Genomic DNA, 24,275 nt, shown 5'->3' on the forward strand with positions numbered 1-24,275 from the left:
TTATCAGGAGGGACCAGTCACTGGAGAAGGACATCATGCTTGGTAAAGTAGAGGGTCAGCGAGATAGGAGACCCTCAATGAGATGGATTGACACAGTGGCTCCAATAATGAGTTCAAACATACGTACTATTGTGAGGATGGCACAGGATTGGGCGATGATTTGTTATGCATAGGGCCACCGTGAGTTGGAGCCAACTCAATGGTACCTAATGACAACAACAATATAGTCAGGACAAAGTACGGCACCCCTGTGACCCAGCAGTACTGCAGGCAAATAAGACTGTGGTCCAACACTGATGGGCATGTACCTGGGAATAACGTCTAAAGACGAAAGTTTGCCAGCAGGAAGTTTTCCCACAGATATCCTCCACTGAGTGTGAAAGGACTCATTCTGGTGCAGGGTGACTGTGGTGTGCTAAGCAGAGGGTAGGGTAGGGCCGGCAGCAAAGGTTGTTCAGGAGAGGGCGTGGGAGGCCGGGCTGTCCTTCCTCCATTGCCCCCAGCAATGGTCTGGCCTCGTACATGGGTTATCCAAGCAGTATGATATATTAGAAGTCATCCCATCCAAGCTGCACACTTTACGGGTGAAGAAACTGAGCCCAGGGAGGGGAGGTGCTCAAAGGCATGCAATGGGTGGGGGCCAGTTGGTAGATGGGGGCCAACCAAGGGTGAAACTCTGTCTCCTGAGCCCCAGCCTGGCTCTTTATACCATAAGAGTGCACCCAGGGAGGAACAAAGTGGTTGAATCCCGTGGTGAGAGAGTTATTTCCTTTCCTCCTTTCATTCATTCCTTCCCTTCAAGGAGAAGGTCTCAGTTTGGGTCTATCTGGTCTTTAACACCTTTTGTAAATAACAGTGGGAAATCACATCCCGGGCTCAAAATTTTCAGCAGGAGAAATTTAATATTCCTGTTCCACTGTTTTAATTTTTATCATTACCTTTTATTTATGGCTGGTGAGATTGGTTTTTCTATTTATGGGAGTCCTATGAACTTTGTTTTTAAAATAAATTTCTCTGAGTGAATGTGATTGCTTAAATATATTTGACTTTTTAAAAGAAAACATTCAGTAAATCAGAAATTTGGAATGGCAATTTTTTTTATATATATATATTTGTGCCGCAGTTAAAAAAACAAAAAAAAGATAGACTTTGGGGGCGCTGCTCTTCAGTCCGCTTCCCTTTTTGTTCTCTCCTAAAGGGATCCCCAGGAAATCAAACGGGCAGCCACGCATCTCTCCTGGCACCCCGATGGCAACCGGAAGTTGGCGGTGGCATATTCTTGCTTGGATTTTCAGCGGGCACCTGTAGGCATGAGCTTTGATTCGTACATCTGGGACATGGGTGAGAAGTGAGGGGTCGCATTGGCCAGGGAGGGCTGAGGGTATAGGCAGGAAGGAGCCAGGGAGAGTAGGGAGTAGGAGGTGAAAGCAGGGATAGAAGGCACTCACAGAGCTGTCCCTCACAGGGAGAGGCCTGGGACCGAGGAGGAAGCCATTTATCTTCTCCCCTCCTTGACCGGGTTCAGGTGCAGCCCAGCAAAGCCAAATCAGAAGTAGGAAACTGCCTTCATTTCCAGATCCTTAGTCAGGGCATTAAAGACCAGACCCATGGCATCCCAATTCTTGGCCCTGAAGAACATCTCAGAAGGAGTCCCCAGCAGACTGAGAAGGGACGTTAGAGGGAGGGCCAGGGGACCCCATTTGTCCCACCTTTCTTGACACTTCCCCATAGTTAATGGCTACCAGAGGCAATGGGTGCCCTTGGGAGCAGAGACCATAGTTTATGGAAGGGCTCACTCTGAGGGCCAGCCCCTGGCTAGGTACCAGGTGATGGTGGCATCTCACACTCAGACTTCCCTTTGCCATCGCCATTATCACAAAAAACATTAGCTGTTATTAGTAGACATTCGCCTGTTAGTAGGTGTAGGTGCCAAACACGGAGAAGTTTATTGAGTTCTTACAACAACCCCATGAGTGGGCTTCACCATTATATTATCCTGATATACGGATGAAGAAACTGGCTTGGAGGAGTTAATGGAAAGATGACTATGTAAAAACCTTAGGGTCAAAAACTTGTTTCAAACCAAACCTGGGAAATGGACTAGAAGTATCATGAAAGCATACATACACACACACACACACACACCCAAATGTGATCATCAAATAAAACCATTAGAAGAGCCCTAAGGCTAAGGCTGCTAGATTCTGGTCACCAGGGGCCAGAGGCTGCAGCCTAGAGAAAGGGTTAAACTTGTTGACCCTGTCCTTATCTTTCCAGGCCTAGTGGGATTTTTCTTTTTCTTCTTTATAGAAAACCCCAACAAACCTGAAATTGCCTTGAGGCCATCTTCGCCCCTGGTCACCTTGGAGTACAACCCCAAGGACTCCCACGTCCTCCTGGGAGGTTGCTACAATGGGCAGATTGGTAAGGAGCGACCGGGAGTTAGCCAGAAAACCACTCAGCCTCCTCCTGGGCTCTAAGGCAGTCCAGACCCTGCAGCCGTCTGGACCAGGGTCACCTGCCAGCATGGGCTTGGGTCGGGGACAGAGATGGAAGTAGAAAAGTAGGCAGGGATTTCCCACGGCTAACAACTCCTGACACCCAAGAGAGTGAGGTTGTACTGATACCTCAGCATCACCTCCAGCTGGAGCAGTTCAAGTAAGTCTAAAATCAGTTCAAAATAAAAAGTTAAAAAGAAAATAGTTCAAATAAAGTCAACAAACATCTACTGAGCACCCTTCTTGAGCAAGGCATGGTAACAGGGGCCAGAGGTAAAGGGATGATAAGAGGCAGTCCCTGTCCTCAGGGAGCTCAGTCTCAGGGAACCGATAATCATGATTTAATTATCATTTAGTGCAGTAGGTACCGAAGTACAGGGCTCTTAGGAGGCACAGAGGTAGAGCATGGGGAGGAAGACACTAACTCTCCCTGGGGAAGGGGAGTTGGCAGGGCATGGGGGCAGCCTGGGAAGGCTTCATGGAGGAGGCAATGATGTTTGAAGGAGGAACACAGGGAAACGACACTCCAGGTGGAGAGGTGCAGAGGGCGTGGAATGTCAGGGTTCATTCCAGAAATTCTGGTGAGTTTGGACTCTGTGCGCTCTCAGCACAGTTCCAGAAGGTTGGCCTAGCCTGGTGGGTAGGGATCAGATCATAAAGGACTTTGGATGCCAAAGGAAGAAACTTAGGTAGCCCAGAGGTTACAGGCTGGTAGCTATGGGCCATACTGTGTGATCCTATCTTACCACCTTATATCTACTTGAAGTTCATTGAGCTTCTTGGTTGTTGTCTTAGTGATCTAGTGCTTCTATAACAGAAATACCACAAACGGGTGGCTTTGACAAAGAGAAATTTATTCTCTCACAGTCTGGTAGGCTACAAGCCCAAACTCAGGGTGTCAGGTTCAGGGGAAGGCTTTCTCTGTCAGCTCTGGAGGAAGGTCTTTGTCATCAGTCTTCCCTTGGTCTGAGAGCTTCTCTGTGCGGGGACCCCAGGTCCAAGGGATGCGCCCTGCTCCCAGCACTGTTTTCTTGGTGGTTTGAGGTCCCCACTCTCTGGTTGCTTTCCTTTCCTCTTATCTCTCATGAGATAAAAAGTGGTACAGGTCACACCCTGGGGAAACTCCCTTTACATTGGATCAGGAATGTGACCAGAGCAAGAGCAAGGGTGTTACATTCCGCCCTAGTCCTCTTTAACCACAGGCAGAGATTATGATTTACAACATGTAGGAAAATCACAAAATGGAGGACAACCACACAATACTGGGGATCATGGCCTAACCAAGTTGACACATATTTTGGGAGGACACAATCCAATCCATGACAGATGTGTAGATCAATGTTCTACATAAAAATTGAGAAGCTTTTGGTCATTATTTCTTGAAATATTTTTCTGCCCCTTTCTCACCTCTCTGTCTGAGACTCCCATTATGCATATGTTGGTACATTTGATGGTGTCCCACAGGTCTCTGAGGCTCTGCTCTTTTTCCTTTGTTATTTTTCTTTTGTTCCTCAAAATGGATAATCTCAATTGGTTTATATTTAAGTTCATTGATTCTTCTGCCTGCTCAAATCTATTGTTGAGCTCCTTTTTTATTTCAGTTCTTGTTCAACTCCAGAACTTCTATTTGTTTGGCTGGATTTTTTTTGTGTAATTTTCATTTCTTTATTGCATTCTCTATTTGGTATGACATTGTTCCCACACTTTCCTTTAATTCTTTGGTCGTGGTTCCCTCCATTTCTTTGAAAATATTTTAAAATAGCTGATTTAAAGTCTTTGTCTAATAATTTTTCAGGGACTTTTCTACTTATTACTTTCTCCCCCTGCATATGTGTCATACTTCTTGTTTCTTGACATGTCTTATGATTTTCTGTTGAAAACTGTACATTTCAAATATGTACTGTGGCAACTCTATAAATCAGATCCTTACTCTTCCCCAGGGTTTGTTGTTGTTGCTGTTTGTTGTGTTGTTGTTGTTAGTTTATTTAATGAATTTTCTGAACTAATTCTATAAAGTCTGTATTCTTTGCCGTGTGTGGCCACTAAAGACTCTGCTTGGTTAGCTTGGTGGTCATTTAGTGATGGGACAGAGATTTCCTTAAACATTTGGAGCCAGTAGATCTTCCAGCATTTGCTGGGGTGTTCTATGTGTGTGCCAGGACGTGGCTTAAAGACTTAGCCAGGCAGTTGACAACTTTGCCTTAGCCTCTGTGAAGAGTCTCAAGGTCAGCTAGAGGTGAGAACTTAGGGCATTATGAGGTCTTTGCTGATGTGCACAGCCCTAGCCCTGCACATGGCCATTTAGATTCCCAGGAGTATGTAGTAGCTTTTCAAAGCTGTATGAACATCTCATTCTCCACATTTTCCTTTTAAGCTTCTTGATTACCTTTTTGTTTGCCCCACCTATTACCCACTACCTTAGGAAGCCACAAAAGTAATCAATTGCCTGTAATTATTTTTGACAATCATCCCCAATGAAAAGGCTTTTTGCACTGGGTGAGCTCTGAATCAAATCAAATACAGATAATTTTGCAAGTGGGATGTTCCAAGGAACCACCAGGTAGGTCAAATAATGGCAGTTCTCTGGGAATGACACTTTAAAAAAGTCCTGGCCTTGTTCTGCTCCCTTTGGTGGTTGCCAGGCTACTGGTTTTCACCAGGAATGTGGGCTGTTACTTTTCGAGGGTCATTGGTAAAGAGGAAGACCCCCAACAGGATAGACACAGTGGCTGCAACAGTGGGCTCAAACATAGCAATGATTGTGTGGATGGTGCAAGTCCAAGCAGTGTTTTGTTCTGTTGTACACAGGGTCACTATGAGTTGGAACCAACTCAATGGCATCTAACAACAGTAACTTCTCAAGGCTACCACACACCTGGAGAGTGGGGGTTAGGATGAGGGCAAGTTAAAATGCCACAAAGCTTACTGTTTTTACCAACAACTGCTATTTTTTCTTGAATACATGCTTCCCAGGTGGCTGCAAGCCTTTGGCTAACTTCTGGAGTCTGAAAAATTGATTATGACAGTTTTTGCCAGTTCATTGCTTTTATGGAAGAGAGAATTTTTAAATGTCCTTGCTCCACCAAAAATGACTTTCTTTTTTTTTTTTTCTTTTTATGGCTTCAACTTTATTATAACTAAAAAAAAAAAAAAATGAAGAGATACATAGAATGAGGCCTGGAAGAGGTCACAATGTGAAACTTCCAGGTCCCGAAGAGGGACGTGCTACCTTCTCCCGTGCATTGTCACCAGCCAGGAAGCTCCATCAAAGCCCCAGGGCTCAGGGCTCTTAACAGCCTCACCACATGGCCATGATAACATCATGCCTCATGAGGCACAGTCAGCATTGAGCCCCCAGGTGGTCCCTCTTGGTCTGGTCAGCACCCACTCATTAGCCTCAAAAAAACTGCTGTTTTTGATCTCTAATGAGCTTGGATGGCGTAGTGGTTAAGAGCTATGGCTGCTAACCAAAAGGTCGGTAGTTCGAATCCACCACGTGGTCCTTGGAAACTCTATGGAGCAGTTGTATTCCGTCCTATAGGGTCAATACGAGTTGGAATCAACTCGAGGACAACGGGCTTAGTTTTGATTTAGTGAGCTTGGAAGAAACCTGCCCACATCGGCTCCGAAAGTCCTTGCTTGTCCTTCACCTCTAGTCCTGGAGTAACCATACGCCTAACCTATCCTGACTGCACCCCAGGCCAGACTTGGCTTTGGGTATGAGAAGGGTCACCTACCCTTCCCGCATTCACATGCCCTTTTCCTCCCCCCTTTTGCCTTTGGGAGTGGAGCAGGAATGGCAGATTGTCTTAGTTCTCTAGTGCTGCTATAACAGAAGTACCACAGGGGGTGTCTTTAACAAACAGAAATTTATTTTCTCACAGTTTAGGAGACTAGAAGCCTGAATTCAGGGCGCCAGCTCTAGGGGAAGGCTTTCTTTCTCTGTGGGATCTGGGGAAAGATCCTTGTCTCTTCAGTTTCTATTCCTTGGCTCCTTAATGATCTCCAGGTGGCATGACATCTATCTTCCCCCATCTCTGCTTGCTTGCTTCCTTGTCTAATCTGCTCTTTTATACCTCAAAAAAGATGGATTTAAGACACACCCTACACTAATACTGACTCATTAACATAACAAAGAAAACCACACCCAAATGGGATTATAACCACAGGTATAAAAAACCTGCTGAGTAGGTTTAGACTCATAGAGACCCTATAGGACAGAGTAGAACTCCCTCAGGGTTTCCAAGGCTATAAATCTTTATGGAAGCCGATTGCCACATCTTTCTCCCGACAAGCGGCTGGTGGGTTCGAACCACCATTTCCAATTAGCAGACGAGTGCTCAACCACTGTACCACCAGGGCTCCTAACCACAGGTATTGGGGTTAGGATTTACAGCACCTATTTTGGGGGGACACAATTCAATCCATAACAGCTGGGAATCTTCTCCTTGGGAATCTTATATGGCCACTGCCTTCAGCCTTCTGGAAGCTTCTGATCATCTTCTCAGACCCACCCCTTTCCCCAGGGGAGCTGCTGAGTTATGGAAGAGACAGGAGCCCCCACAAATCTCTCTGCCAAATTACCTGGGTGCCAAGGCTCTAAAAGACTGAAGTGGAGCCACACTGCTGTGATTTATTCAGGAGCCTCGCCTCACTCATTATTCATAACCCATTTCAGAGGCTTCTCCTGCCCGCTCAGACCTGCTGCCTGTGAAAAGGGCCGGGAAGGAGCATCAGGGGACCAGTGGGACCAGCCTCAAGCACGGCTTTTCCCCAAGCAGAGCAAGCTTGGCTAAAGAAAATGCATTTCTGGGCCAGGCTAGTCCAGGGGCCAGTGCCTTGCACTTGGAGAAATATTAAGGAAATATATGAACTGGATATTTTGTTGTTACACAAAACCAGCTTTCCTAGAAACAGCTCTGAGTAACGGGGTGGGGGAAAAAAAAGCACTAACAGAACAAAAAATAGATAAGCTTCACTTATTGGTAAAGCAGAAAAGGTGAAGCGCTAACAGAGGATCAGAGTAAAGGGCAAAGCTCCCTCTCTCTCTGGGTTTCTTTCCCTAAGGAGGCAGCAAAGGAGCAGAGGATAAGAGGAGATGGGTTTGACAAAATGGAGAACCCAAAACCAAACCAGACACCATGGAGTTGATTCCAACTCGTGGCGACCCCATGTGTGTCACGGTAGCACTGTGCTCCATAGGGTTTTCAATGACTGACTTTTTGGAAGTAGATCTCCAGGCCCTTCTTTGGAGGCACCTCTAGGTGGATTTGAACTGCCGACCTTTCAACCTTTTAGGAGTCCTTCTGGCACAGTGGTTAAGAGCTACAGCTGCTAACCAATAGGTCAGCAGTTCGAATCCACCAGCCGCTCTTTGGAAACCCTATAGAGCAGTTCTACTCCATCCTGTAGGGTTGCTATGAGTTGAAATTGACTACAGTAACAAGTTTAATGTCTCAGTTAGTAGCTGAGCACTTAACTGTGCAGCAGGAGGGATTGGCCATGGTGTCCTCCCCTTCGGGGGCTTTTGCACATGCTTTCTCCTGCTGGCGGAGACTCTCCCCTCCTCTCTGCCCGGCTTACTCCGCTGACGCTACTCCTCTGTCTTCCAGCACTGTCACTTCCTCCAGGAGGCCCTCCCTGACCACCCTCCCAGGTGTCCCCCACAATAGCAATCACACCATAGGCTGTGCTTGAGGGGCCCCCTCTCGCCTCCCTGGGGACCGTGTCTGCCCTATTCCCAGCTGCCTCCCCAGTGCCCAGAGTGGCGCTCAACACGTGGTAGGGGCTCAACAGAATGAATGGAGCTTGGGCTCTGGAAGTCTCTCCATAGGTAGAGCTGGTAGAAATCTCAGGATGGCCTGAACTGAGTCGTGATTCTGAAAAACCTTGTTCCTGCCAAAACGAGGGAAACATCAGCTTTCTGTCCCCTGCTCTCTGCACCCAGAAGGCAGCCCGTGCCCCCTCTCACCACCCTTTATTTTCTTGCCCGCCAGCCTGCTGGGACACCCGGAAGGGCAGCCTGGTGGCGGAGCTGTCCACCATCGAGTTCAGCCACCGGGACCCTGTGTACGGCACCATCTGGTTGCAGTCGAAGACGGGTACTGAGTGCTTCTCAGCCTCCACAGACGGGCAGGTACTACCTGGCCAGGTGCCGTAGGGGGCTGGGAGGAGTAGGCGTGCCCTGGTCCACCGTCAGAATCGCCTGGGGGAATCTTCTCTTTGACATTTTATTTTTTAAGTTGAATAGCAGGTAATACATGCACATGGAACAAAACCCAAAAGATTCAAAAGGGTAGGCAGTGACACGTCTCCATCCCACCTCTGTCCCCAAGCCTCCCAGTCCTCCTTCCTGGAGGCAGCCCCTGGTATTGTTTCTTACGTGTGCAGAGAGTTTCTGCATATACATGCAAGTACATAGCCTTCTTCATTGCACTTTTTGTGTCTTACACACTGTTCTGCACTTGATGTTTTTTATTTAACATATTTGGGAGACAATTTCATATTCCATAAAAAGCTGCCCCGTGCCTGTTAAAGACTGTATTATGTGGGAGTATCCTAATTTAAGTAGAAGCTAATCTTTTGCTGTTATAATGTAGCAACAAATAAATTTGTCTAGATTATTGCATACGCTGCAGGTACATCCATAGCCTATACTCCTGGCAGTGGGGTTTCTGGGTCAGAGTGTATGTGCAGGTTTCTTTTTAAAATAGTGATAGATTTAATTATAAAATAATTCACAGATTCTTACAGGGCGAAAATTAATGAAAAACTGGGAAAGATATTTGCAACACAAATGACAAAAGGACCATTTCCTTAATATACAAATAGCTCTTGCATATCAATCAGAAAAAGATGACCAGCCCCATAGAAACATGTGCAAGGTAGATAACAAGCTCAAAGAAAAAGAAATACAAATAACAAAAGTCCTTCAAAAGATTTCTCAAAATCTCTCCATGTCACTCATAATTAAAGAATTACAAATTAAAATAAGGTACCACTTAAACATTAGGTGCCCTGGTGGCTCAATGGTTAAGTGCTTGGCTGCTAACGGAAAGGGTGGTGGCTCATATTTACCCAGTAGCTCTTCGGGGAGAAAGGACTTGGTGATTTGCTCTCGTGAAGATTATAACCTACAAAACCTGATGGGGCGGTTCTGCTCTGTCACATGTACTCCCTATGAGTTGAAAATCAGCTGGATAGCATCCAACAACAAAGACGACAACATTTAAACATAGTTGTATGTGCATTTTTAATGTTGCTATGTATTTCCAAAGGAGCCCTGGTGGTACAGTGATTAAGTGCTTGGCTACTAACAGAAGGGTAGGTGGTTCGAACCCACCATCCACTCCAAGACGTGGCAGTCTGCTTCCGTAAAGATTATAGCCTTGGAAACCCTATGGGGCAGTTCTACTGCCCTGTAGGGTCACTATGGGTCGGAATTGATGACGGCAATGGGTTGCCATATTGTGAGGAGCTTTTAAGAATACGGATTCCTGAGCCTGCATCTGGCGGTTTTCATTCGGTAGTCAACTGGATTTTGTGAAGTTCAGCAGTGACTCTGGTGATCAGCCAGGTTTGGTAACTGTGGACCAGAGTGTCGGTTCTCATTCTCAGAGTGCGTTTGCACTCAGGAGTGGCTGGGAGCTCCGTCAGCGCCCTTCTGCCCCTGGTGGCGCAGAGAAGGCGCTCCTTCAACATGTGTCAACAGGCAGAGGGGTGGGAAAGGCAAAAGCTGGGGAAATCGCGGGACCTCGATGTCTCAATGTCGCCACCTCCCCCGTCAGGTCATGTGGTGGGACATCCGCAAGCTAAGCGAGCCCACTGAGGTGTTGATCATGGACATCAGCAAAAAGGAGATGCTGGAAAACGCCTTGGGCGCCATCTCCCTGGAGTTCGAGTCGACCTTGGTGAGTGCCCTTTCTCCTCCTTCCCCTGACCTCCATTGCCAGGGTGGCCAGAGCTAAGGGCAGGCCGTGGCCAGTGTATCATATGTTTCTGGTAGCCCATTGCTTCTTACACTGTGTACTGGGCAGTTCCAGGGACCGCCCTTCTCTGTGTAGTCCTAGACCTGTGTGGTCGTTACAACAATTGTCCAGCAGGGGGCAGCAGAGCTTCTTGAATAAGGAAGGCTTTTCTCTCACAGAAGTCACTGTTGGGCTAGTAGCTGGGCTGCCCAGAAGGCAGTCTTTTCACCAGGGCAAACCAGTTGCCACTGAGTTGATGCTGACTCTTGGCAACCCCATGTGTGCCAGAGTAGAACTGTGCTCCATAGGATTTTCAGTGGCTGATTTTTTGGAAGTATTATCACCAGGCCTTTCTTGTGAGGCACCTTTAGGTGGGCTCGAACCTCCAACCTTTCAATTAGTAGGCTAGCACATGAACTGTCTGCACCGCCCAGGGACTCCTTTGACCAGGACAAGGTTCTAGAACAGCTCCATTCTATGGGAAGAGCTGTGCCCAGGACCGACATCAGAAGGCCTGATCTCCCGCCCATGCCCTGCCACTACCTGGCGTGGGGCCCTGGGCTGGTCATTTTACCTTCTCTTGAGGAAGAAGGAGTGTTGGGAGAGAGAAATGATATCAGAGGAGTCTCCTGGGACACCCAGAGCGTAATTACAGCACTTAGTATCTGCGAAGGAATTGTAAATTTCAAAGTTGAGAAGTAATGCTAATGTGTCAGAGGAGAGAATCTTCTAGAAGCAGCAAATGAAACCCCCCCCCCAATAAAAAAGCAAGAGAGCCACTTTTCCAAATGGCTCTTGACTCGGACTGGTTCCTGGTTATGTCTCACTGAAGCCAGGCCTGGTTTCCCCCTTGGGGTTGTCACTTGTTTGCCTCGGGGTCACATGACATCATCCCTCTGCCCCTGGGAGGTAGGAGGTGCTCTGGCCTCCTCCCTGCCCTGGGAGTCCTCACGCAAGGCTGGGGCTGAGTGTTGGTGGGATGAGGGGGAGGATTGTTTAACTAACCCCCAACCCTGGGTTAAGAGGACAAAGCACGGGTATGGAGGCTGGGATGGGAAAGACCCAGAAAAACCTGGACACAAGAATTTCTAGACCAGGTGCTACATGATAAGGACCCCACTACCACTAGCCCCCACCTCCTCCACGCCTGTCTCTTACTGAGTGCAACCTGTGTGCTGGACACGTCCAACACCTCATGTGACGCGTCAAGCTTCTGTAATGTGCCATAACCATCTTGTGAGGTAATGTTATCATCGCTGCTCGACAGATAAACAAAGTAAGTCTTAGTGAGGTTAAATCACGTGCCATAGTACGTTGTCAAGCTGGGGCTCAAGTCCAGGGCTCTGACTCCGAAGCCCCCTTGGGGTGCCTCGGTGGGCCCTCCCCTGTTCAGAGTAGATCCTAAAACCCGAGCTTTGAACTGGTTTATTCCGGTTTGAACCACTGCTGAGAATTTGCATTTCTACTCCCAGATATACTGAATCAGAATCTACATTTTAACAAGATCCCCAGGTGATTCTTATGTAAAAATGCAAATTCTCAGCAGGAGTTTGAAATGGAATGGGCCAGATTAATATCCCGCTAAAAAAAAAAAAATTTTTTTTTTTTTAAATCCATTGTTGTTGAGTTGATTCTGACTCATAGAGACCCTATAGGACAGAGTAAAATTGCCTCATAGGGTTTCCTAGGCTGTAATCTTTATGGAAGGAGACTGCCACATCTTTCTCCAGTTGGGTTCGAACCTTTCAGTTGGCCCTTAACCACCGTGCGGCTGGGGCTCCTTAGAGCCTGTCTTAGGCACTGCGTTTTCAGAGCCCTCTTGCTCCCCCTGGTGGCAGCAACTGCATCTGATGCCCCTTCCTAATCTCTTGAACCAGCCAGGATAGAGCTAGATAAGGCTGTTTCCTTCTTCCTGGTGGAAGCCAGCAGCTTTGGCCGTGCTTACGGGGACAGCTGGGGGTGGTGGGCAAGAGCATCCCTGGGGAGGCAGTCTGTTCCCCTCTGATGCCTAGCCAGAGAAAAAAACAGTGAGTGAACAGCCAGCCTGTCCCGCCTGTCTGAGCTGTGTTGGGATGGCCTCTATAATCATGTCCTAGAGCTGCTGGACACAAAGTACCATAAGCTGGCAGGGGGCAGAGGCAGGGGCATTGAAAGCGACAGAAATTTATTTTCTCTCAGTCCTGGAGGCCAGAAGTCTGAAAGTCAAGGTGTTAGCAGGGTCATGCTCCCTCTGAAGGCCCTAGAGGAAGATCCATCCTTGTCTCTCCCAGCTTCTGGTGCCCCAAAGGTGTACCTTGGCTTATGGCACCATCACTCCCATGGGCTCCATTTTCACATGCGTGTCTTCCATCTGTGCATCTCTGTGTCTCTTCTCCTAAGGACACCAGTCACATTGGACTAGGACCGGCCCTAGAGACAGCTGTCTAGGAGGGGCACAGCATGAGCAGAGGCTCTTACCGAGGGCTCTTCCAGAGCCTGCGGACCCCTCAGAGCAGGCTGTTCTCCACACCACCGAAGCCCCAAGCCACCATTGTTTCATGGGACTTTCCACCCTTGTATCCCCGCCTCAACAGCCCACCAAATTCATGGTGGGCACAGAGCGGGTCATGGTCATCTCCTGCAACCACAAGGGCAAGACGCCTGCTGAGAAGATCGTGTGCACCTTCTCTGGCCACCATGGCCCCACCTACAAATTTAGGGGAGATCCTCTATGAGGTTGATTGGCATTGTGGCTGCAACAATGGGCTCAAACATAACGTTTGTGAGGATGGCGCAGGACCGGGCAGTGTTTCATTCTGTTACACAAGGTCACTATGAGTGGGAGCCGACCCCACTGCACCTAACAACAACAACAATACCTTAGTTACATCTGCAAAGATTCTATTTCCAAATAAGGCCTCATTCACTGATGGGGGTGTTGGGGAGTTAGGACTCCAACATATCTTTTTGGAGAACAGAATTCAACTCATGACAGTCTCTAATCAGGGAGCTCTGTAGGGGTGGGCTTGTCACCCATAGGGGACACCTCAGCCTGCCTGCAAAGGCCTCTCCCACCCCCTCTGCCCACTCAGTACAGCCCCTCCCTTCCCAAGCTGACCAGGTCCTTTTGTTTTGGCCATGGTGGGTCCTGCCATGTAGACGTATGGTCTGACCTGGAGGTTAAGAGGGGGAACAGTGAACAAGGCATGGCATTGCATGATGGAGGGGGTTGTGCTCAGAGGCCTGGCGGGAGCTCTGGGTCAGTGGTCAGGAGACCTTCCTTCATTCATGCAATCCACACACACATATTGAGCAACAATTGTATGCCAGCTACTGGGCTACAAAATCAAGTAAGATAAGCCTCCTCCACCAGCAGGGGAGGCGAAGCACCTGCTGGCAGGTCATTTTCTGGGTGCTGGGTAGACACCTGCTCCGAGTTACCACTGGGCGGGGACATGTAATTTAGACAGTGCTATGGTTGGTGCTGGAAGACAGAAGAATTGATGCATTCGGATTGTGGTGTTGGTGGAGAATATTGAATTTACCGTGGGTTGCCAAAATAACAGACAAATCAGTCTTAGAAGAAATACAACAAGAACGGTGCTTAGAAGCAAGGACAACAAGACCTTGGCTCGCTTACTTTGGACACCAATCCAAAAGGCCAATCAGGAAAGACCAACCACTGGAAAAGGACATCATGGTTGGTAAAGTAGCGGGTCAGCAAAAAGGAAGGAAACCCTCCATATGATGGAATCACACAAGAGCCACAACAATGGGCACAAACGCTAACAACGGTTTTGAGGATGGTACAGGACCAGGCAGGGTCACCATGAATTGGAGCCGACTTGAAATCAACTAACAAAAATAACAACATCATCAGTGCCACTGTCTTGTCAGATAAGGCTCTACCGATCTTTGGAATGATCTGGTCAAAGGAGCCCCTGGGTGGTGCAAACGGTTGATGTGCTAGCCCAAGAGTTGAAAGGTTGGAGGTTTGAGTCCACCCAGGGGTGCCTCAGAAGAAAGGCCTGGTGACCTACTTCCAAAAAATCAGCCACTGAAAACCCTGTGGAGCACAGCTCTACTCTGACACACGCGGGGTTGTCCCCTCTCTGGGCCTTGTTTATGTTCTCTATAAATAAAAACAAGTGTTGGTGATCTTTATGGCAAATTGCTTAGTGGAGACAATTATGCTCCATGGAGCGGACTGATGATGAGCCTCACCAGGGCCTAGAAGAGTCAGCACGTGGTTCTTGAGTGGGTTCTAGAGAAGGGAGGGGTCTGTTGAGGTGGGGGCAGGGAGGACAGCTCTCTAGGAGGGGGCACAGCCTGAGCAAAGACTTTTACTGGAGGCCCTTCCAACACCTGCATACCCCTTGGAGCAGGCTGCTCTCCACGCCATCAGAGCCCTGAGCCGCCATTGTTTCATGGGACCTTCCACCCCCGTGCCCCCCCCCGCACAGCCAACCAAATTCATGGTGGGGACAGAGCAGGGCGTTGTCATCTCCTGCAACCGCAAGGGCAAGACGCCCGCCGAGAAGATTGTGTGCACCTTCTCTGGCCACCACGGCCCCATCTACGCCCTGCAGAGAAACCCCTTCTACCCAAAGAACTTCCTTACCGTCGGGGACTGGACGGCCCGCATCTGGTCTGAAGACAGCCGGGAGTCATCCATCATGTGGACCAAGTAAGTGCAGAAGTTGGGGACAGGAAAGGGATGGAGGGGTGGAAGGGACCAGCTGGGCCCAGGAGTCCATCATAAAACAGAAAATCACCCCTGCTGTTTTCCACTGGTCCGCCAGAGCTTGTGGTACCAAGTGGCTTGATTCAGTTAATCACTTGGCAAAGTAATATCTCCTGCGTGGAGGTTCTGAGTGGAAGTGGAGCCCTTCCCCAAAACTTTTGGAGCCTTTCTGACATGGCTTGGACTCTGCAGGCACCTGCTGGCTGCCAGGATGCGCTAAAGGAGAGAAGGCATGGGTGTTGGGCGAAGCACCCTCTCCCTGGGCCTTTCTCAGAACTCGCCCTTAGGGGGAGCGGGTGAGCCTGTGTTCCGGAGCCCAGGCCCTCCCCCGGCCTCCCCCTGCCTAGAGTTTAACAGATTTAGCAGGTACCAACTCCACTGCACCTAACAGCAACCAAAGCAAACCAAACCCACTGCCGTCAAGTCGATTCTGACTCGTAGCGACCCTATAGGACAGAGTAGAACCGCACCATAGAGTTCCCAAGGAGTGCCTGGTGGATTCGAACTGCTGACCTTTTGGTTAGCAGCCATAGTAGCTCTTAACCACTATGCTACCAGGGTTTCCCTAACAGGAACCAAACCAAAAGAACCAAACCCAGTGCCGTTGAGTCGATCCCGACTCATAGTGACCCTATAGGACAGAGTAGAACTGCCCCATTGAGTTTCCAAGGAGCGCCTGGAGGATTCGAACTGCCAGCCCTTTGGTTAGCAGCCATAGCACTTAACCACTATGCCACCAGGGTTTCCCTAATAGCAACAGCAGCGAAAAATACAGGATGCCAAGATAAATTTGAATTTTGTGCAAACGATGAATGATTTCTTAGTGTAAGTATTTCCCGTGCAATATTTGGGACATACCTACACTAAAACATTATTCGTTGTTTGGAAATGAAATTTAATGGGTATCCTGCAGTTTATCTAGCATACCTACCCTGGGCCATCCCTTCCTCTTACCTACATGGCTCACTCATTTAGAGAGACCTGAAAACCCTGCAGCCTGTAACTAAAAAAATCTCTAGAACGTTCCATGTGTCTTGATCTCCTCTCCCACTTTGGCTGCAAAGGAGGCTGAGAAATGGAGTCTCTGGCATGGCCACCACAGGCCCAGCTGTGATTGTACTGCTATGGGGGATGCATAAAATCGCAGTCTCCACCTTGTGTGTTTATTTAAAATATTCCACGTTTACTGCAGAAATTTTGGAAAATCTGGATTAAACCAAGAAGAAAGTATAACACTCTCCTAATCAATGTTGTGAACTTTTCTGGGCATGTCCGTCCTCTGACTCGTTTCAGCCGAGCCAGAGCTGGGGGGACCGGGCCCAGAGCTAGCAACAGCTGCCTGTTCCCAGGAGCTAACCATGACCAGTCGCTGTTGACTCGCACTGACTCATGGTAACCCCGTGTGTGCTCTGTAGGGTTTTCAGTGGCTGATTTTTAGAAACAGATCGCCAGGACTTTGTTCCGAGGCACCTTTGGATGATCCTGAACTACCAACCTTTCAGTTGAGAGCATTAACTGTTTGTACCACCCAGGGACTCCAGCTGTGCAGAAACACCAGTGGCTAGCCAGCCTGAGGGACAACCACCCTAGAGTCCTTTAAAATGCAGCCCACGAGTGGTTAGGCAGGTGAGGCTTTGATGGCAGAAATCAGACACAAGGAAGAGTGTCCTGCTTCTTCAGGCTCAGAGATCCTGGGGTCTGGGGTGCTGAGAGAGCAGAACTCTGGGTAAGCAGCCTCTCTTTCCCCCGACCCACAGTGGCCCCTGACGGGTGGTGCCTAACTGCCCACAGGTACCACATGGCTTACCTCACCGATGGCGCCTGGAGCCCCTCAAGGCCGGCAGTTTTCTTCACCACCAAGATGGATGGAACCCTGGACATCTGGGACTTTGTGTTCAAGCAGTGTGACCCAGCCCTCACCCTGAAGGTCATGTCCACTCTCCGGTTCACCCAGGCCTTCAGTTAGCTGGGGCCCCTCTGATGTGAGGACTCTGGGTAGGGGCGTGTTCTTGGGGGCAGGAGCACACACATCCATGCATGGGTTTGGGTGTGTCTTTGAGTTTGAGGGTCTCTCTGGGAAGTCTCATGCTGGCTAACTACCACTTGGCCTTTGGAAGAGAGTGTCCCTAGGAAAGTGAGAATCACCTGGGGGAAACATAAAAAAAAAAAAAATTAAAAAGCAGATGCGCACCCTCCCCCACCCCCCAGGCCTGTTTCTTCAGAAACCCTGGAAGTGGGACCCCCATGTCTGACTCTTTAAGTTTGAATCTATCCTGAGACCTGAGCTAGACCTGGATGCGCTGGCATGGGGCCATGGCAGGCGTGCATGTGGGAACCTCAGGAGGAGTGTGGGGCTGGTGGGAGGTGAGGCTGATGGAGAAGGATCTTGACCCGCAATCTCAACATTTGACCTTCCTCCTGTGGGTCATGGGGAGTCCCTGAGGGTGTCTGAACAGGGCAGCTTGGCTAAGATTCCCCAGAGGTCAGTTAATTAGACAAATGTGACTTTCCTTTCCTTCTCTACCTGGGTTGGCCTGGCCTCTCTAACAGGTATGTGATGAAGCCCTCTTCTGCCTCCGGGTGCAGGACAACGGGTGCCTCATTGCCTGTGGCTCCCGGCTGGGGACAACCACCCTGCTGGAGGTCTCGCACGGGCTCGCCACCCTCCAGAGGAATGAGAAGAACATAGCGTCTTCCGTAAGGTCCCACCTGCTCGTGTCTGACCTAGCCCCATGGCAGGTGGCCAGTTAGAGAAAACCCACAGCCCTTCCCACCTGCCCCCAGGGACATGGATGAGCATTTTTGGGGAGGCAGCATGGTGTCCTGGAATGAGTGTTGTAAGTGGTTGTAGTGTCTGAATGGGTCTTCGCTCAGCCACTGTGTGGCTGGGTGACCTGGGGCAAGTCTCTTTACTTCTCTGGGCTTCAGTTTTCCAGCTGTAAATATAGTGGTTTGACTAGGTCAGTTTGTCTCATTTCAAACTCTCTACATATGTATATACACATAAAGAAAAAACGTATATATATGTATGGAGCCCTGGTGGTGCAGTGGTTAAGAGCTCGACTGCTAACCAAAAAGTTGGCAGTTTGAATCCACCAGCCTCTCACTGGAAACCCTATGGGGCAGCTCTACTCTGACCTATAGGGTCGCTATGAGTCGGAATCAACTGATGGCAATGAGTTTTTTTTTTATTTATACACATCTATAGGTACACACACACACAACACACATATATGCATCTATGTACACACACACACACATATATAAGCTTTCAAATGAAAGCTTAGTAGAATCTCAGTAGAAAACCAATGGAAGGAAACACTTTGCAGCTTGGGCACTGGGGGCCACCTTGCAGCCGGGGCACTGGGGGGCTGAGGTGTCCTGAAGAGAGCCTCCTGGCCCTGCCTGGGATTAGTCTCTCCATTGAGCTGGTCTTTCTGTGGGCCCAGGGCCGCCATGTTGCCCAGCTCCAAAGAGCATTCTTTACCCTGCATCTATGTACTTGGAGCTCCTCGGAATTGGGAAACCTGGCGCCTGGCTCCTTCTGCCTTCTAACCCCGATATCAGCCCTAAACACCGACCTCTTCAGAGGTTGCCTTGAGTGGAGCAAGGAGCACTCAGTAAAAGCCCAGCCTGGCCACCATGCCAGTAGCCATAGGCTGCCCCGCCTCTTTCCCCATTGGCCTCTCTGTCGTTGTATGCCCAGGTATTTGAACGTGAGACCCGAAGGGAGAAGATCCTGGAGGCCAGGCACCGGGAGATGCGGCTGAAAGAGAAGGGCAAGGCTGAGGGCAAGGAGGAGGAGCTGAGGGAGGAGGAGACTGCCACAGACCTGGAGGGGCTGGTCACCAAGGCTGAGGAGGAGTTCTTCGAGGTCATCTTCTCGGAGCTGAAGAGGAAGGAGAAGGATGCTATGAAGAAGAAGCAGAAGCCTGTAGGGTCACAGCAGGGACCGTTGGGCCACAGCAGGGACTGTTGGGCTGGGGGTAGGGAGCCGTGGCTCCTGGGCTCCGCTCTGCTTGCTCACTTCCAGGAACGCCTTGAGCCTTGCTCAAACCTTGCAGGGTGGACCTTAATTTGTCCATCTGGCAAATGGGAAAAATTGTTGCAATCCTCCAGCGGGAGCTTAAGTCTCCAAACAGACTTTAGCCTCCTCGAGGGCAGTTACCTCCCCAAGGCAAACCTGGAACATGCACGCTGACCTACTGAGTGAGGATTTTGGGGATAAGTGAGCTATTGGGTATGAGCAAGCTTTGAGGTCCCCAGAACGCCATGGGGTGTGTTGTCCTAGCTCCCCTAAGCCTGGTGTCAGGGATGTGACTTGATTTAACTCATCTGCCCGTGGCCCCAGCTTGTAGCTTATCACCTGGGCTGGTCACTTAGCTTCTTGGTTCTTTAGTTTTCCATCTGGAAAATGAGAAGATTGAGCTACAAAGATGGTGTCTGCCTGCCTCCCAGACCCTCTTGTACCAGGGAACAGAGAAAGAAAGGACAGTGTCGGGATGGGCCATTGCCTTTAGGGGCCCGCAGACATGATGCCAAGATGTGACAAGCAAAAAAACAGCATGGAAAGGAAAAGAACAAGCAAGCGTACGCCAGTATCTCTCCTTGTGAGCAGGGCTGGCCACAGAATTAGCAGGGCCTAGTACAAAATGAGACTGGGGGGGGCCTTATTAAAAAAAATTATGAACAATTTCAAGACGGAAATAGCAGAGCATTAAACCAAGCCTGGGGTCCTTCCAAGCGAGGGGCCATGTGTGACTGTGCAGGGTACATGTTTCCTGTGTTGGGCCCTGAAGCCTATTATTTCTGATCTTAGTCTCAGCCATGCCAGGTGTCAGGCCAGCCTTACAGCTGAGGTGCTGGGACTCAGGAAGGAGCTAGCCCAAGGTGGCCCAGTCAGCAAGCAGCAGAAGCAGGACTTGTCCCCCAGTCTGCCATACCCCCTCCAGCACCCTCTGAGCACACAGAGGCCGTTGCCAGCCCAGCGCTGTCAGCACTATCTGCAGGAAGCGTAGCAACGGGTTAGCTGCTGGTGTGCTCGCGGGGTTAACATCCCAGGGAAAGGCCTGCCCCCCACCAGCATGGCCGTGATGTCTTCTCTTGATAGAAACGAAATCTGGAGGAGGAGGAGGAGATGTTGGACCAAGAGATGGAGGGCGAGGAAGAAAGGGGTGAGGAGGAGACCCCAGCCTAGAAGGTCAGCCTTCAACCGCAGCCCCACAACACATGTGCCTTCCCTTCCCACCCCTGGGGATGGCCCAGGGCACACAAGTGGGGGCCTGGGCTCCTCCTTAAAGCATCACTGTGTAAGGGAGGGCTGGGGGGCCACCGGGGAACCTGGCCTGCTCCCACCCTTGCAAATCACTGGCCCACACTGACTTACTGGGGGAGTCCCAGGCGGCCCCTTAGAGGAAGGGAAGAGGCAGGGTTTCTCCCAGATCTGGTCCCTGTCAGCCTTCGCCACCATGAACACCAGCCCTGAGGCCACTTCACCTCCCAGCCTGGCCCTGGATGTCTTCTTTGATTCCTTGACAATCGTCTTCCTTCACAAGCTTGCACAGCCTCAGTGGGGCTTGTCTTAGCCATTGCAAGGCGTTGGAAAGACTGAGGGGGTCCTTCACCTCCCGCCAGAGTGACTCTCCCATCCACATACAAGGCGGGAGCCAAGAAAGTCCATCCACTTAGAATTTATCTGTCAAAGCCACTCCGCTGGGCACTTGTGCAGACAGCCACGTCGGAGGTCTGAGCGTTGTGTCAGAGCCATTGGTGAAATGAGTGTGGCTACTTTTGTGTGCTCCAAGCTTCCCATTTTCTTATTCTTGTAAGATTAAATTAACAACCACAATGCCAACAGCTAGTGCTCATTATGCGTCCTGTGCTCAGAGCACCTCATGTTTTTTGACATCAGCCTTGAAAGCATCCTGTAAGGTCTGTGCTCATAGTAACCTTACTTTAAAAAACCAAACCAAACCACTTGTCATCGAGTCAATTCCGACTCCCAGTGACCCTATGGGATGGAGGAGAACTGCCCCGTAGGGTTTCTAAGACTGTAATCTTTGTGGAAGCAGACTACTTCATCTTTCTCCAGAGGACCAGCTGGTAGGTTAGAACCACTGACTTTTAGGTTAACGGCTGAGCGCTTTAACCCCTGTGCCACCAGGGCTTCTTATCCTTACTTTACAGCTGAGGAAGCAGAGGTTCAGGGAGAGATGCAGGGACGTGCTGGAGGTCATCAAGCTGGTGAAGGGCAGAGTGGGGACAGGAGCCCAGGCGGGCTCACTCCCAAGCCTTGCATAGCTTTTGACTGTGGGCCAGGCACTGGGTAGTGGGCTCTCCTGGTGTCACTTGAATCCATGTGCCACAGAGCAGTTGGTGACCATGGCCGGAGACAGTGGTAGGGCAAGAGGGTGCCTCAGAGCCAACTTTGTACCAGGAGAAGTCCTCTGAACCCTGATCAGTCCATGGATGTCAGGTGATCCTGACGGGGGGCCTAAATGCCCTTTGAAAAATGCCCATGTAAGAATGTTATTAGGGAGGGACCCAGGGCCAGCTGACCTTCGTGCCTGTCTGAGGATTCTCTAGAGAAACAGAACCAGTGAGAGAGATATACACACACATAGATTTGTTGTTGTTGTTAGGTGCCATTGAATCAGCTTGGACTCATAGCGACCCTGCGCACAACAGAAGGAAACACTGCCCAGTCCTGCACCATCCTCACCATCATTGCTATGCCTGAGCCCATTGTTGCAACCACTGTGTCAGTTCATCTCATTGAGGGTCTTCCTTTTTTTTTTTTTTGCTGACCTACTTTAACAAGCATGATGTCCTTCTCCAGGGACTGGTCCCTCCTGATAACTTGGCCAGAGTATGAGACAAGTCTCACCATCCTGCTGTCTAAGGAGCAGTCTGGCTGTACTGCCTTCAGGACAGATTTGTTCATCCTGGCAATCCATGGTATATTCAACCTTCTCTGCCAAACCATAATTGAAATGTATCAATTCATCTTCAGTCTCCCTTATTCATTGTCCAGCTTTCCCATGCATATGAGGCAACTGAAAATACAATGGCTTGGATCAGGTGCACCTTAATCCTCAAAGTGACATTTTGCTTTTTAACACTTTAAAGAGGTCTTTTGCAGCAGATTTTGCCCAATGCAATATGTCAGTTGATTTCTTGAAACACACATGGGTGGATGGGTGGATGGGTGGATGGATGGATGGATGAACTGATGGGTGGTTGGATGGTTGGGTGGATGGATAGATAAATAGATGGACAGGGATTTACTTCAAGAAATTGGCTAACACAGTTGTGGGGGGTTGCCAAGTCCCAAAATCCATAGGTCAGGTGACAGGCTGGAGACTGCTGCAGGCTTATGTGCCAAGGTCCATTCATAGATCAGGTGACAGGAAGAGTGCAGCATATCTATTTATAGTCTGGAGGCAGAACACATCCTAGGGAAACTCCTTTCTCAGCTGAGTGACTGGTTACATTAGATTACATTATGGAAAGGAATGACATTACATTTTACATTAGATTACATTATGGAACAGCAACAAGACTAGTGTTTGGCCAAACAAATGGGAACCATAGCCCAGTTGACACATAAAATTAACTATCACAGTGTCCAAAGGAAAAAGCATTGAGTAGACCTTGAGAAAACAATAACTGTGGTTCACATGTATTGAGCGCTTTCTCTGGGCCCTGCATTCTGGACTTCATCTTCGCAGTGGCCCCAGGGATGAGATCCCCACCTTCATCCCTATGCTACACATGAGGCAGGTGAGGCACAGAGAGAGAAAGCAGCACATCCAAGTCCAATGGTCGTTAGTAGCAGACTGGGGACCTCAGCCCTAGCTCCCTAGTGCTTAAAACCATACGCCCTATGCTCCCAGGGTTTCCAGCCCCTGAAAGAGGAGTGTGCTAGGCCAGTTCCACTTGCCACCCAGCATTGCCATCCGGGCAGCAGGCTGAGGGCACCTGCATCCCGTTCTGCAAATTCCCCGGAATCATTTGCCGTCCACTTGATTCTGACTCGTGATGATCCCATGAGTGTCAGAGTAGAGCTGTGCTCCACGGCGTTTTCAATGGCTGAGTTTTTAGAAGTAGCTTGCCAGGCTTTTCTTCCAAGATGCCTCTGGGTGGACTTGAACCTCCAACCATTCGGTTAGCAGTTGAGCGTGAATCGTTTGCACCACCCAGGGCCCCCCTCCTGTGATAGGCCCCTCACTATGAAGGATACAAGGAAGGGGAGGGGCTCTGGTACTGTTTTTAGGGCTGTAATTTTGCCCCCAAGGGTACATTTGGTAATCTCTGGAGATATTTTGGGCTGACACAAGGGGTGGGGGGATGCTACTGGCTTCTAGTGGGTAGAGGCTAGGGATACTGCTCAATATCAGATAGTGTGCACCTCGGCCCCCCACTGCAAGAATTATCCCACCCAAAATGTCAGTAGGCAAAAAGGACAAGTACCGTATGATCCCACTTACATGAAATATCTAGGCAAATGGATAGAGACAAAAGTTTATTAGTGGTAACCAGGGGCTGGGAAAATGGGGAGTTATTGCTTAAGGGGTGCTGAATTTCTGTTTGGAGTGATGGGAAACATTTGGAAATGAAGAGAGGTGATGGTTGCACTACGTGATGAGTGTAACCAACGTCACTGAATTATACACTTAAAGATGGTTAAAGGGGCAAATTTTAGTTCTATAGAGTTTACCACAATAATCTTTTTCAAAAGGTCGATAGAGCCAAGGCCGAGCAAGGGAGAAAAGCCTATCCAGATAAAACGCCCCAGGAGAAAGTCCAGCTCCATATTGTGTTAGCCTGGGCACAGGGATGGACCCCTCAGTGAGATCTGGGACAGTGAGCCCCAAGGGAGAACATTCTTTGGCTGTACTAGAATTTTGGCCTTTTGCTTGGGCCTGGAAAGGTGAGCCATCTGCAGACCCTTTGCCGTGGGTACAGAGAACCCCATTGTGCTGCAATGGCATTTGAGGAATGGGCCGTGGGAGAAAAGACAAGAGCCCCACAGATGCCGCTGGACAAGGGGCGGCTGGCTGAAGCTCCGAGGATGGACACAGTGCT

General features: G+C 49.4%; 1 protein-coding gene across 2 annotated transcripts in view; it reads left to right on the forward strand.

The window, feature by feature from the left end:
• DNAI2 (dynein axonemal intermediate chain 2) overlaps positions 1 to 21,168 on the forward strand; it is a 32,316-nt gene extending 11,148 nt beyond the window's left edge. For both annotated transcript variants that reach the window (XM_049861429.1, XM_049861430.1), the window contains 9 exons: positions 1,199 to 1,341; positions 2,311 to 2,424; positions 8,495 to 8,634; positions 10,286 to 10,408; positions 14,908 to 15,131; positions 16,980 to 17,115; positions 17,739 to 17,885; positions 18,895 to 19,122; positions 20,299 to 21,168. In XM_049861429.1, the coding sequence (XP_049717386.1) occupies positions 1,199 to 1,341; positions 2,311 to 2,424; positions 8,495 to 8,634; positions 10,286 to 10,408; positions 14,908 to 15,131; positions 16,980 to 17,115; positions 17,739 to 17,885; positions 18,895 to 19,122; positions 20,299 to 20,385 (1,342 nt within the window). In that variant the 3' untranslated portion in view covers positions 20,386 to 21,168. The remainder of the gene's footprint in view (positions 1 to 1,198; positions 1,342 to 2,310; positions 2,425 to 8,494; positions 8,635 to 10,285; positions 10,409 to 14,907; positions 15,132 to 16,979; positions 17,116 to 17,738; positions 17,886 to 18,894; positions 19,123 to 20,298) is intronic.
• The last annotated feature ends 3,107 nt before the right edge of the window (positions 21,169 to 24,275 follow it).

Source organism: Elephas maximus, chromosome 19, assembly GCF_024166365.1.
Source record: "Elephas maximus indicus isolate mEleMax1 chromosome 19, mEleMax1 primary haplotype, whole genome shotgun sequence".
Lineage (NCBI taxonomy): Eukaryota > Metazoa > Chordata > Mammalia > Proboscidea > Elephantidae > Elephas > Elephas maximus.